The 16,068-nt window shown below is 40.7% G+C and overlaps 1 protein-coding gene across 3 annotated transcripts in view; it reads right to left on the bottom strand.

Annotated features, from left to right (window-relative positions):
- LOC126251524 (transmembrane 6 superfamily member 1-like) overlaps window positions 1-16,068 on the bottom strand; it is a 224,976-nt gene that overhangs the window by 109,296 nt on the left and 99,612 nt on the right. For all 3 annotated transcript variants that reach the window (XM_049952013.1, XM_049952010.1, XM_049952012.1), the window contains exon 3: window positions 6,937-7,138. In XM_049952013.1, the coding sequence (XP_049807970.1) occupies window positions 6,937-7,138 (202 nt within the window). The remainder of the gene's footprint in view (window positions 1-6,936; window positions 7,139-16,068) is intronic.

Below are 16,068 nucleotides of genomic sequence, written 5' to 3'. Positions count from 1 at the left end.
GTGGAGAGGCTGTTCTGGTGTCAGGCTACTGAAAATGCAGAACACATTCTCAAAACCATCCCAGACATGTTCCTCAATGGAGGGGTAAAATAATATCGAGAGGAAAGAGTGGTGAGCCCCCTGAGGGACCAAAGGTGAAAATATCACAATGAAAGTAGAGAAGTAAACATTTTCATGAAAAAGTTCTTTGTACTCACGCTATCAAAATAATCTTGGATCAGCATCCAAACTGAGAATAGCAAACTGTCACAGCAAGCAAGAAATCTGTCTAAGCACAATATTTTCACCAACTAAAACTATACTCCTTCCAAACATGCAAAGTACAGTAAAACAAAAATTAGGCCAATCATTAGTCCTGACACATTTGTACTATGTGATTTAGTTCATACTGCACAAATAACAAGATCTCCTTTTGATTTCAGCTATTCATCAGTTCATGCTTAGGATGTGTGTACCAACTCTGCAGCAATTTCATCAGCTAACATAGAAAAAAATTCTCTGGACAGGAAGCTGCAGTGCCACAGGACCATTTTTGGAGTCAGTTTGTTCTGAGCTGTAGCTTGCAAACATGTTTTATGTATTGGTGCCAAGCAATAAAGTTTGCTATTACACACTTATGGTCTGCTTCATTTCATTGGAGCGTCCTCACCTGTGGTCTTCCCACTTTGGTGACCTCCTTCTCACGAACATCGGCCTGAGGTCTTCCTCTCAGCTTGCACCGACATCAAATCAACCCCCCCCCCCTTTCACCCGTATCTGAACAATGTGCACCAACTACCAATCTTCAGGTTGACTTTGTTGACAAATGGCACTCATCCGCTTACCAACAACATGCTGTTCAGCAAACTGTCACAAACAGACACAGTACAAAGTTGCACGATTCTGTTGCACCTACAGCACTGCGTGCAGTTCTACCAAACCTGTTTACGTCACCATGCAGTGGGCAGCTGTTTGGGCCATACACAAGCACTTTTGCAGGATTTCCTTTCATGCTGCAGCCATACCACAAGAGTTCATCTGTCACTGCTCTCCAACCAGGTGTGGGGCCACATTCACACCAGAATTTTGACGAGGTTTGTGCATCTCACCTTACAAACTAAACTGCCAACTTTCCACTTCAAACAGCTGGCTATGTGGTTTGCTATTGCCAAGTGCTTTCTCTACATTTTCCTGATGACTGGAGACTGTATGGTACTGGGGTGCAAGACTCACACGTCTCTCGTGGGTGATTTACGAATTGCGTGCAGCTGATCTTCTTCTCAGGACAGATGGCTGCGTCGATCTTCACAATGCTTCTTCTCCGAAGATTTCATGCTTGTTACAGAAATGATACTGAACTACTTCTCTACTTTTGAAATGATTTCTTACTCTCAGAACACTTTCATATCAACATGGCTATATTTTCTTCTTCACAATAAAACAACTACACAAGTTTCACATGTGCTTTCAAGTCTTGCAAATCAGCCCCATCTGGAAAAAACCTTAGTACTTAACATATATCATTACAGTCCCTTTTGGTTTTAATCATGCTTGTCAAAACAGTTCTTGCTCCTAGCAAGTCAAACAACAGAGTATATGAGTCTCTAGATAAACCATATTTCGTTTGTTTCTAACAGTCACTACTATTTCACTGCCAAATAGTAGCCCTTGATTACTCCTTGTACTGGACATATGGCTTCCAAGGCTTGCGCACCCACCACTTGTCAGCGATAGACCGCCACAACTTTAGTCTTCCTGTAACACATGCCCATCCTTCACACACATAAACCATGTTGCAGTAGACACATTTCCACTGTCACACACTCATCCTTAAAACATTGTGTGTTCAAGATGGTGAAATAAGAGTGTCTCTAGAATTTACCCCAAAATTCTCGAGGCACTGCAAATTTTGACGAGGCTTGTGCATCTCAACTTACAAATTAAACTGCCAACTTTCCACCTGAAACAGCTGGTTATGTGGTTTGCTATTGTCAAGTGCTTTCTCTACAGTAATGACATTTCTGATGACAGCTCTAAGTTTTTCATATTGAGCATGTTGAAATTACACTGAAGTGACAAATGTCGTAGGTAGTATCACTTACTCAAGGTATAAAAGGGGACTGCATTAGCAAAGCTGTCATTTGTACTCAGGTGATTCATGAGGAAAGGATTCCAACATGATTGTGGCTGCATGATGGGAATAATAAACTTTGAACGCAGAATGGTAGTTGGAGCTAGATGCATGGGACATTCCATTTTTGAAATAGTTAGGTAATTTAATATTCTGAGATTCACAGTATCATAAGTATGTTGAAGATACCAAATTTCTGGTATTATCTCTCATCACGGACAACACAGTCACTGATGGCCTTCCCTTAAAGGCTGAGAGCAGTGGCATCTACGTAGAGTTGTCAGTTCAAACACACAAGTAATACTGCATGAGATAACCACATAAATCAATGCAGAGCATACAAGAAATGTATTCATTAGGACAATATCCCCCCCATGAACCATAGACCTTGCCGTCGGTGGGGAGGCTTGCGTGCCTCAGCGATACAGATGGCCGTACCGTAGGTGCAACCACAACGGAGGGGTATCTGTTGAGAGACCAAACATGTGGTTCCTGAAGAGGGGCAGCAGCCTTTTCAGTAGTTGCAGGGGCAACAGTATGGATGATTGACTGATCTGGCCTTGTAACATTAACCAAAACGGCCTTGCTGTGCTGGTACTGCGAACGGCTGAAAGCAAGGGGAAACTACGGCCGTAATTTTTCCCGAGGGCATGCAGCTTTACTGTATGATTAAATGATGATGGTGTCCTCTTGGGTAAAATATTCTGGAGGTAAAATAGTCCCCCATTCGGATCTCCGGGCGGGGACTGCTCAAGGGGACGTCATTATCAGGAGAAAGAAAACTGGCGTTCTACGGATCGGAGCGTGGAATGTCAGATCCCTTAATCGGGCAGGTAGGTTAGAAAATTTAAAAAGGGAAATGGATAGGTTAAAGTTAGATATAGTGGGAATTAGTGAAGTTCGGTGGCGGGAGGAACAAGACTTTTGGTCAAGTGAATACAGGGTTATAAATACAAAATCAAATAGGGGTAATGCAGGAGTAGGTTTCATAATGAATAAAAAAATAGGAGTGAGGGTTAGCTACTACAAGCAGCATTGTGAACGCATTATTGTGGCCAAGATAGACACAAAGCCCATGCCTACTACAGTAGTACAAGTTTATATGCCAACTAGCTCTGCAGATGATGAAGAAACTGAAGAAATGTATGACGAGATAAAAGAAATTATTCAGGTAGTGAAGGGAGACGAAAATTTAATAGTCATGGGTGACTGGAATTCGTCAGTAGGAAAAGGGAGAGAAGGAAACATAGTAGGTGAATATGGATTGGAGGGAAGAAATGGAAGAGGAAGCCGCCTTGTAGAATTTTGCACAGAGCATAACTTAATCATAGCTAACACTTGGTTCAAGAATCATAAAAGAAGGTTGTATACCTGGAAAAATCCTGGAGATACTAAAAGGTATCAGATAGATTATATAATGGTAAGACAGAGATTTAGGAACCAGGTTTTAAATTGTAAGACATTTCAAGGGGCAGATGTGGATTCTGACCACAATCTATTGGTTATGAACTGCAGATTGAAACTGAAGAAACTGCAAAAAGGTGGGAATTTAAGGAGATGGGACCTGGATAAACTGAAAGAACCAGAGGTTGTATAGAGTTTCAGGGAGAGCATGAGGGAACAATTGACAGGAATGGGGGAAAGAAATACAGTAGAAGAAGAATGGGTAGCTCTGATGGATGAAGTAGTGAAGGCAGCAGAGGATCAAGTAGGTAAAAAGGCGAGGGCTAATAGAAATCCTTGGGTAACAGAAGAAATATTGAATTTAACTGATGAAAGGAGAAAATATAAAAATGCAGTGAATGAAGCAGGCAAAAAGGAATACAAACGTCTCAAAAATGAGATCGACAGGAAGTGCAAAATGGCTAAGCAGGGATGGCTAGAGGACAAATGTAAGGATATAGAGGCTTGTCTCACTAGGGGTAAGATAGATACTGCCTACAGGAAAATTAAAGAGACCTTTGGAGATAAGAGAACCACTTGTATGAATATCAAGAGCTCAGATGGCAACCCAGTTCTAAGCAAAGAAGGGAAGGCAGAAAGGTGGAAGGAGTATATAGAGGGTTTATACAAGAGCGATGTACTTGAGGACAATATTATGGAAATGGAAGAGGATGTAGACGAAGATGAAATGGGAGATAAGATACTGTGTGAAGAGTTTGACAGAGCACTGAAAGACCTGAGTCGAAACAAGGCCCCGGGAGTAGACAACATTCCATTAGAACTACTGATAGCCTTGGGAGAGCCAGTCATGACACAACTCTACCATCTGGTGAGCAAGATGTATGAGACAGGCGAAATACCCTCAGACTTCAAGAAGAATATAATAATTCCAATCCCAAAGAAAGCAGGTGTTGACAGATGTGAAAATTACCGAACTATCAGTTTAATAAGTCACAGCTGCAAAATACTAACGCGAATTCTTTACAGACGAATGGAAAAACTGGTAGAAGCCGACCTTGGGGAAGATCAGTTTGGATTCCGTAGAAATACTGGAACACGTGAGGCAATACTGACCTTACGACTTATCTTAGAAAATAGATTAAGGAAAGGCAAACCTACATTTCTAGCATTTGTAGACTTAGAGAAAGCTTTTGACAATGTTAACTGGAATACTCTCTTTCAAATTCTGAAGGTGGCAGGGGTAAAATACAGGGAGCGAAAGGCTATTTACAATTTGTACAGAAACCAGATGGCAGTTATAAGAGTCGAGGGGCATGAAAGGGAAGCAGTGGTTGGGAAAGGAGTGAGACAGGGTTTTAGCCTCTCCCCGATGTTATTCAATCTGTATATTGAGCAAGCAGTAAAGGAAACAAAAGAAAAATTCGGAGTAGGTATTAAAATTCATGGAGAAGAAGTAAAAACTTTGAGGTTTGCCGATGACATTGTAATTCTGTCAGAGACAGCAAAGGACTTGGAAGAGCAGTTGAACGGAATGGACAGTGCCTTGAAAGGAGGATATAAGATGAACATCAACAAAAGCAAAACAAGGATAATGGAATGTAGTCAAATTAAATCGGGTGATGCTGAGGGAATTAGATTAGGAAATGAGACACTTAAAGTAGTAAAGGAGTTCTGCTATTTAGGGAGTAAAATAACTGATGATGGTCGAAGTAGAGAGGATATAAAATGGCAAGGAAATCGTTTCTGAAGAAGAGAAATTTGTTAACATCGGGTATAGATTTAAGTGTCAGGAAGTCGTTTCTGAAAGTATTTGTATGGAGTGTAGCCATGTATGGAAGTGAAACATGGACGATAACCAGTTTGGACAAGAAGAGAATAGAAGCCTTCGAAATGTGGTGCTACAGAAGAATGCTGAAGATAAGGTGGGTAGATCATGTAACTAATGAGGAGGTATTGAATAGGATTGGGGAGAAGAGAAGTTTGTGGCACAACTTGACTAGAAGAAGTGATCGGTTGGTAGGACATGTTTTGAGGCATCAAGGGATCACAAATTTAGCATTGGAGGGCAGTGTGGAGGGTAAAAATCGTAGAGGGAGACCAAGAGATGAATACACTAAGCAGATTCAGAGGGATGTAGGCTGCAATAGGTACTGGGAGATGAAGAAGATTGCACATGATAGAGTAGCATGGAGAGCTGCATCAAACCAGTCTCAGGACTGAAGACCACAACAACAACAACAACAACAACAACAGGACAATATGGCGAAATTTGGCATTAATGGGCGATGGCAGCATACAACCAATTCAAGTGCTTTTGCTAACAGCACAACATTGTCTGCAGCGCCTCTCCTGGGCTCATGACCATTGACTTAGAAGCTTCAATTTTTTGTACCATCAAGGGAGCGTGGACCTCAGTATGTGACACAAATTTAAAACTTGATAGGTCTACTCATTCCTGAGAAAAAGGGAGTTTAACTATCAGACAGACACACAAACAACAAAGCAATCCTATAAGGTTTCCATATCTACCAGTTGAGGCATGGAACCCAAATTAAGCAGAGTGTAATGAACATCTCCATACATAATCATCAAACCAGATAGCAACTGCTTACAACAGGATAGAAAATATAATGATAAGTCTCAAACCAATATGTTTCATCAAGGAGTACTGGTATATAACAGACAGCTGAAAAGTGTGGTCTCAGCTCTCTGAGACTATAGATGTGTGTGCAAGTTGTGTTTATGTGTGGATGGGTATGTGTGTGTGTGCGAGTGTATACCCGTCCTTTTTTCCCCCTAAGATAAGTCTTTCCGCTCCCGGGATTGGAATGACTCCTTACCCTCTCCCTTAAAACCCACTTCCTTTCGTCTTTCCCTCTCCTTCCCTCTTTCCTGATGAAGCAACTGTTTGTTGCGAAAGCTAGAATTTTGTGTGTGTGTTTGTGTTTGTTTGTGTGTCTATCGACCTGCCAGCGCTTTCGTTCGGTAAGTCACATCATCTTTGTTTTTAGATATAAAATATTCATTCAGCTATACATAATTATGATCTCCGCAAAAACAAAATTTTTCAACACATGAATAAATGCATGACTCAATGAAATAATGAAAAGTGATAGCTTCAATAATTGTTGGTCAGCAGTAAAGTTTCTTCACATCCTGCCCCTCCTATGTTTATCACAAACTTTTATATTTTTCAAAGTTTTGGAAATTATTTTTCCATAATAATGAAAGTCTGTAGCAGAATAATAAATGAAGACTGATTTATGAAAGCTCTTTCATGATTTAACATGGACAAATAGCTGTCAAATAATATATATGACAGTATGACAGTGCACATTACAGTGTCGTTACTTTCTAAAGAGAAATAAAAATGTAATGCATAGTTTCAGTGTTAAAGAGTACAGTATTGTTCAGTCACATACCCATTGCTGGCACAATATGCCATTATTAAATATGATATTAGAAATACTGTTCCATCCCAGTACGCTGCTATGGAACCCCAAGGAGAAAATAAATATGGTTCTCCATATTTCAGATATACTGCCATGAATCCTGCAATAATCCCATCAGCCTCCAATGCAGCAAATATGTCAACAGCACTTGTAAATGCAAACAATCCAAACCCTATTGAGAGAAATACATATTACCATGATAGAGAATGTATTTAAGGCAAGTTGCTTAGATTTTGGAAACTATCTACAACATTTAACAATTACAATCCTCTTTAATCTTTTAACAATTCCTCTAGTTGAAACATCTAGTTGTAAAAGTAATATCATAAGTTCAGTTTATAAAGATATATATGCACTGACCTTTATTTACCTCTAGGAGACACAGTATTCAATACAACCAACAGAACCACATAAAAATAGATTACAGTAGTCCTAGACTTTGGAGCTACTGACTTCTTTGTAAAGTACAGAATACTAAATAAAAATAACATTGAAAATATGATAAGGGAACTAAAATCAGTGGACTGGTCATTTAAATTGACCTCTGAGAGAACTATTGATGAATGCACTATGCAGTTTTTAGACATTGTTCAAAGCATACTAAACAGCAACAAGAAAAATATTAATGACACCAAATGCAAACCAAAACATACTAAAATATGGTATACTCCAAAACTAAATAAAATAAGATTACTACTTCTCATAGCTAAAGATAGATTTGTTAAAAGTTGTGAACTTAAAAAGATATATGCAAAACTCAAAAAAGTCTACAAAAATGAAATTAAAATAGCCAAGTGTAAAGCAAATGATAGCTACATTTTGAAATCTAAAAATAGTTGTAAAGCAGCATGGAATGTCATTAAAAGTGAATAAATCAATGCAAAACAGACAGTACCATTCTCATAGATTCCAATGAATTAAAGGAATACTTTGTAAACTGTACAGGTGGTAATTATTTTAATTGCAACAATAACACAGTTTGAGACACTTTTACCTAAAGAAAAAATATAACTACCTTTCCATGGTCTAAAATAATTTTCCACATTATTACCAAAGCAATTAACAAGCTTGGAAATTCTAAAATGGAGGACTATTGTGGAATGAGTAATTTTGACATAAAGAGCATATCAAATGAAATTAAGATGCCATTACTTTACCAGGCCAACAGAATTGTGGCACGTAGCATTTTCTCTGGAGCTCTTAAAAGCACTGTTACCCTTCCAGTGTTTAAGAAAGGAGAAAGACAACTCCCTAGTAATTATACAAGGTCTGTTCAAAAAATTCTGGAACATTTGTAATTTTGCACAAATGGTGTATTGGCACTAAATGCGTCTGGCACCCCTGCATATGCCTGTGTTTAATGTGTAATTGCCAGAAGTTTCATTGTTTTATGTGTGCTAGTTATTGGTCAGTGCTGTATTGACTAGAATGTTGTGTCGCACGATTTGGGAATTTCGAGATGGCAGAGTAAGAGCAGCAAGGTGTCTGCAATAAATTTTGCATGAAACTCAATAAAACTTTGCAGAGACAAATCAAATGATGCAGATAGCCTATGGTGATGAGTACTTAAGCCGTACTTGGTGTTATGGATGGTTACACAGTTTGAAAACGGTCAGATGGAAGTTAAAAATGACCCTCATTTAGGACACCCTTTGACATCTACTGAAGGATTAGTTAACCACGAACTCATGCTCCAGGAACAAACTGTTAATCAATACTACTATCAGGACATGTTGTGACACCTGCAAGAAAATGTGAGAAAGAGATGGCCTGAAATGTGGTGAGGCAATTCATGGCTCTTGCATTACAATAATGCACCCAGACATTCATCCCTGTTGGTGTGTAGCCATTGCACAAAAAAAGAAATCACTGTGCTGCCTCATCCTCTTTACTCTCCAGACATGACACATGAGGACTTTTTTCATTGTGAAGATTAGCAAAAATGGATGAGATAAAAGAAAATTTGCAGACAGCACTTTGCGCAATCCAACAAGAGGCAAGACTGCTTCTGAAAGTGAAAATGCTATTGGGAGCAATGTATCAATTGTGGAGGAGAGTATGTCAAAGGAGACCATGCACAATAAGTAAAAGGTATGTGTAGAAAAACTTTGTGGAGGAAGTTCCGGAATTTTTTGAACAGACCCTGCACGCCTATCTTAGTTGTTCCAGTTGTATCAAAAGTAACAGAAAGCTGTATAAACAAACAAATATATGACTACTTTGAAAATGATTGGTCACTGAATGTAAAGCAGTTTGGCTTTAGATCAAATCTCTCAGCAGTAAAAGTGGTAGGAAATCTTCTAGTGATTATATATGAGAGTGTTGAAAAGAGATGAGCTACACTTATAGACTTGAGCAAAGCCATCAAACTCAGTGTTATGAGACTATATTAATAAAACTAGCTTACTATGGGATTAGAGATAAGTCACTAAATATATTTAGAACCTACCTAACTAAAGGACTCCTCACATCAAATATGATAAGTCTGTCGTTAAGGAAGCGGTTAATAAAGACCTTTGTTGGGAGTGTGCTTCTCTACGGCAGCGAAACCTGGACACTTGGAGAGGACGAAAGAAGAAGGATTGAAGGATTCGAAATGTGGTGTCTGCGAAGGATGTTAAAAATTCCATGGATGGCCAGGATGACAAATGAAGAAGTCCTGCAGAGAGCGGAGGAAGTTCCAGTTCTTTGGAAGACGGTCAAGAAGAGGAGAGATATATGGATGGGACACATTCTGAGACATGAAAGTCTTCTCCACACTATAACGGAAGGCCTTGTGGAGGGCAAAAGGGCAAGAGGCAGACCTAGAAGAAAGTACATAAGCCAGATAATGCAGGACCTAGGATGCGGAAGTTTCACGGAATTGAAGAGGCTGGCCGACAATCGCACTGAATGGAGAGCTGCTGCAAATCAATCTTAGGATTGGCAACTTAAGAAGAAGACCTAACTAACAGGCTACAGTTAGTATATGCAAATAATCAGGCTTAACAGTTGTTGAAAATAAAACATGGAATACCACAGTGATCAGTTCTTGGAGATTTTCTCTTCACAGCATATATAATTGATTTTTCAAGTCGCATACTACATGAGAATGTGCTGTATGCTGATGACATCATGCTGACAACTACAGATGAAAACTTGCAAAATGTTAAAAGTTACAACAGAGAAATTATTGAGATGACAAATCATTGGCATATAGCCAACCAGCTGTCCATTAATTAAAACAAAACCAAAAGAACTTTATTTCATTCTCAAAGAGCAATGAAGTCTGAGAATAAGAACATGAAAGTACTTGGCCTCATGATTGATAAAAGGCTATCATGGGATGGACACATAAATTATTTAAGCAGCAAATTGGCAAGAGTTTTATTTTTCATACATAAATTAAGACAACATATCAGTAAGAAACTGCTACTTAACTCTTATTGTGGCTTCTTCCAATCAAATCTGCAATCTAGAGTACTGTTTTGGGGGGATGCAGCTGAGGCAGCTTACATTTTTCAATGGCAGAAGAAAGCCATTAGATACATTCTAGGTCTGTCTCCCAGAGAAACTTTCCAAAGTCAGTTCAGAACACTTAACATAATGACAATCCCCAACCTTTACATCTACAGTTGTATAATTTATGCTAAACAGGCTTAGGCTAAGAAATAATGTTCATGTGCACAACATAAGAAATAGCCACTTGGCAGGTTTACCATACTCAAGGCTTTCTCTCACACACAATAGCCAAAAACAGGTGACCCTTAAAGTCCTCAGCAAACTGCCAAAACAGCTTATTTGACTCCCTTACACAAGTACAAGAAAGTATTAGAAACTCCGCTAAAAGAGCGAGAATTTTACACAGTTGATGAATTCATGGAGAGTGATTTCCAAGAATTGTACTTTGGGTAACTGTGCCTGTGGTGTCACCGCTAGACACCACACTTGCTAGGTGGTAACTTAAATCGGCCGCGGTCCTGTAGTACATGTCGGACCCGCGTGTCGCCACTGTGTACTCGCAATCCTAGCGCCACCACATGGCAGGTCACAAGACACGGACATGACCTCGTCCCAGTTGTACGGACGACATAGCTTGCGACTAGACCTACCAAGTATTCCTCTCATTTGCCGAGAGACAGATTAAATAGCCTTCAGCTAGTCCATCGCTACTACCTAGCAAGGCGCCAGTTGTATCAGTGCTAATTGCTTACTACTATGCAAGAGATGTATTTCAACAAGAACAAGACTACATTAAAGTTAAGTATATTAAAATCTCTCTTCTTTTCTTTATAGTTTTCATCCAGTCTCCTGTTTCAGAATTTACGCCCGTCTGCGTTAGTTTCGCGTGCACCTAGCCACTCATTGTGTCGAGACCTTAGGGAATCGACACAACAGTGCCTATCAGTAAAATTGTGTGTTAGGGAACCACAGATAAATAAAAGGTCATCAGAGAGTTGGAAGTCAATGAATGTGCATTAGTATGTAGCTTGAATTAAAAGATGATACAAGGGAGAGAGAGAACGAGAAGTGAAGATGGGTGTGAAGAAGGAAAAAATGAAAAGTCTACACCAATATTTCACAATCACATGGACTCTGCTCCTGAACATTAACTGTCCACATCAAAATCTCCTAAAACCTCATTTAAACACTATCCAAATTCATTCTTGCCTGTAACTTATTTATCTTTCTGGAGCACACCTCTAAACATGTGAGGACAATGGCTATGAGGACCAAGATGGCTCTATCCTATGTCAGTTGGTCATGGGCAGTATGGAGGTGGCATTCATCAATTGCCAAAAGCGCACACCCTGGCTTGGTACATCTCTCTTGATGGTATATTGGCGTCTGTACTCATTGTGAAAAATAATGCCTTCACTATCTTCAGCAGCTCAATTCCTTCTCCAAGTTGACATTCACCTGGTCCTTCTCCAAATCCCATCCCATAATCCTCTGTTTTGATCTCCATCTCACTGAAGCATGCTGACAATTTTTGGCCCATATCAAATCAACCAACAGATATGAATATGTTCAGCTCCATGGCTTCCATACCTTCCATATCAAACACACTATTTCCTGTAACCAAAGTATTCATAGTAACACAGTTGCCCCAACATGAAATTCCTCAAACCCTATACCAATAATTTTTCTCAGTCTCTATTCTGCTGCAGCTACCCTACTGCTCTTGCTCATAAACAAATCTCCCAGCCAGAACAGTCCTTCTTGCCCTCTTAAAACTGCACCTGTTACTTTTAAAACACACAGAAACACCCCTTTCATAAATAAATTCCATCCAGACCTTGAATGTCTCAGTAAGTTAATGCTCCAGGACTATTACTTTCTCAATTAGAGTTATGAGCTAATCTCTCACTGATAGCCTTGCCACACTACTGACCCTTTAAAATTCCCAGACCACCATCCCAACACCAAGGTTCACACTTTAGAAATTGTTCCTACTGTACAACCTGCACTATGCATCCACCCACTTCCACTTAAGTCACTGCTATCTACCTTACACAGGGATAAATACTACCATACTGGTAGAATGCATGGGTAAATAAAGACAAACTGTCTGAGCCAGAATTCTTGCTATCCTTACTTCTTTAAATTTATTCTGGTTGTTACTGAAGTAATCATCATTTTCATTGCATGTGCAAAAAATACCATTTCTTCAGTATTTACTAATTAACTTTATATATAGTTGGCTTTCTCATCCTTATAATTTTTTGATTCATCACAAGGAATATCACCAGAAATTTAAGCCTCATACGTCAGGTTTGAACATTTAATGCACAGATGTGAGATCATGTATCATAGCAGCTGATTTTTTTTAACTATCTTATGCAGGTTGAAACATATTTCTAACAGTGTTGACAAATAAGGAAATTCATCCTTAATATGTGAACTTTCAAGAATGACCTTCCATTTTGTCATCTTTAATGTATCCTATAATTATCATTATTCTCATCATTCAGAAGCCTAATAAAAATACGGTAATGGAAAGGATATTTGTTGATGGAATATAAAAGGGCAAATCAGTACATATTTGCACTTTAATTCTAATGATTGATATGTTAACAATATGGCTTTGCACTCTCACTAGCTGCTAGATGGCACTGTTCTCTCCATTTGTGGCAAGTTACAGCTTTTTCACATTATAACAAAGCAAATGGATCCTTTCAGCTATTATGTCTTTCTTCCTCAAAAACTTTTTTTTTTCAAATTCTGTGATATTTTCACTACATTTATACAGCACATGCACCTTTCCTAAAAAAATTATAATATTGACTGAGGGATTTATTATCTATTAGGTTGGTGCTTAAGTTCATAGTGTTTTTATTTTACACGTTGGTATTCCCCTTGATATGCATTTATTTATTGACTGTCATTTTTTATTTGTCATTCATTGTTGCTATTTGAGTTTACATATTGTCATTTGGATATTATGAACACTACAAAATGTGGTTCCAAGTGGAGAAATTAGAATATTTATGACTCTTTGTCTTTAAATACACTCCTGGAAATGGAAAAAAGAACACATTGACACCGGTGTGTCAGACCCACCATACTTGCTCCGGACACTGCGAGAGGGCTGTACAAGCAATGATCACACGCACGACACAGCGGACACACCAGGAACCGCGGTGTTGGCCGTCGAATGGCGCTAGCTGTGTAGCATTTGTGCACCGCCGCCGTTAGTGTCAGCCAGTTTGCCGTGGCATACGGAGCTTCATCGCAGTCTTTAACACTGGTAGCATGCCGCGACAGCGTGGACGTGAACCGTATGTGCAGTTGACAGACTTTGAGCAAGGGCATATAGTGGGCATGCGGGAGGCCGGGTGGACGTACCGCCGAATTGCTCAACACGTGGGGCGTGAGGTCTCCACAGTACATCGATGTTGTCGCCAGTGGTCGGCGGAAGGTGCACGTGCCCATCGACCTGGGACCGGACCGCAGCGACGCACGGATGCACGCCAAGACCGTAGGATCCTACGCAGTGCCGTAGGGGACCGCACCGCCACTTCCCAGCAAATTAGGGACACTGTTGCTCCTGGGGTATCGGCGAGGACCATTCGCAACCGTCTCCATGAAGCTGGGCTACGGTCCCGCACACCGTTAGGCCGTCTTCCGCTCACGCCCCATCATCGTGCAGCCCGCCTCCAGTGGTGTCGCGACAGGCGTGAATGGAGGGACGAATGGAGACGTGTCGTCTTCAGCGATGAGAGTCGCTTCTGCCTTGGTTCCAATGATTGTCGTATGCGTGTTTGGCGCCGTGCAGGTGAGCGCCACAATCAGGACTGCATACGACCGAGGCACACAGGGCCAACACCCAGCATCATGGTGTGGGGAGCGATCTCCTACACTGGCCGTACACCACTGGTGATCGTCGAGGGGACACTGAATAGTGCACGGTACATCCAAACCGTCATCGAACCCATCGTTCTACCATTCCTAGACCGGCAAGGGAACTTGCTGTTCCAACAGGACAATGCACGTCCGCATGTATCCCGTGCCACCCAACGTGCTCTAGAAGGTGTAAGTCAACTACCCTGGCCAGCAAGATCTCTGGATCTGTCCCCCATTGAGCATGTTTGGGACTGGATGAAGCGTCGTCTCACGCGGTCTGCACGTCCAGCACGAACGCTGGTCCAACTGAGGCGCCAGGTGGAAATGGCATGGCAAGCCGTTCCACAGGACTACATCCAGCATCTCTACGAACGTCTCCATGGGAGAATAGCAGCCTGCATTGCTGCGAAAGGTGGATATACACTGTACTAGTGCCGACATTGTGCATGCTCTGTTGCCTGTGTCTATGTGCCTGTGGTTCTGTCAGTGTGATCATGTGATGTATCTGACCCCAGGAATGTGTCAATAAAGTTTCCCCTTCCTGGGACAATGAATTCACGGTGTTCTTATTTCTATTTCCAGGAGTGTATGTCTGCTTGTGTCTGTATATGTGTGGATGGATATGTGTGTGTGTGCGCGCGAGTGTAACCCGTCCTTTTTTCCCCCTAAGGTAAGTCTTTCCACTCCCGGGATTGGAATGACTCCTTACCCTCTCCCTTAAAACCCACATCCTTTCATCTTTCCCTCTTCTTCCCTCTTTCCTGATGAGGCAACAGTTTGTTGCGAAAGCTTGAATTTTGTGTGTATGTTTGTGTTTGTTTTTGTGTCTATTGACCTGCCAGCGCTTTCGTTTGGTAAGTCACATCATCTTTGTTTTTAGATATATTTTTCCCACATGGAATGTTTCCCTCTATTATATTGACATATTCTTCTGTTTGATTTCAGTAGAGGGGCAATAACAGTGGAGGCAGCCATGAATATTTGGGCCATGTATGGGGATAACACCATTGTACAGAGCATGGTCAGAAAATGGTTTTCTCGTTTTAAAGAGAACTGTTTTGACATTAGTCACTCTCGACATTCAGGAAGACCTTTGGGGTTTGACGAAGATCATTTAAAATCATTAATTCACAATGATCCACATCAGTGTTCTCAAGAACTGGCAAATGTGATGAACTGTAATCACTTCATCGTTGTGAAATATTTTCATGCAACAGAGAAGGTTTAAAAATCAGATGTATAGGTACTGCATATTCTAAGCCAAAATCACAAAAAATTGCATGAGGATATATGTGTATCTCTGCTTGCTCTTCATCAATTGACTCGTGAACAATACCAACCATTCCTACCCTGTACCATTACTGGTGATGAGAAATGGTGTCTTTATGCTAACACATGGAAAAAAAGGAACAGTTGAGCCCAAACAAAGCAGCAATTCCCCATGTAAAGACCTGTGCACATCCTCAAAAGATAACGCTATGCGTCTGGTGGAACAGTGACAGCGCTGGTGTATGACAAATTGCTGTCAACAACTGAGGTGTCTTGCAGACATTTCCCCAAGCCACCTTCCGTACCCTCTGGCTCCTACTCTTGTAACTGCCCCCGGTGTAAAACCTGTCCCATGCACCCTCACACCACCACCTACTCTAGTCCTGTAACCCGGAAGGTGTACACGATCAAAGGCAGAGCCACGTGTGAAAGCACCCACGTGATTTACCAGCTGACCTGCCTACACTGTGAAGCTTTCTATGTGGGAATGACCAGCAACAAACTGTC

The sequence above is a fragment of the Schistocerca nitens genome, chromosome 4 (assembly GCF_023898315.1).
Source record: "Schistocerca nitens isolate TAMUIC-IGC-003100 chromosome 4, iqSchNite1.1, whole genome shotgun sequence".
NCBI classification, from domain to species: Eukaryota; Metazoa; Arthropoda; class Insecta; order Orthoptera; family Acrididae; genus Schistocerca; species Schistocerca nitens.
This window is presented reverse-complemented; position numbering and strand designations above follow the sequence as displayed.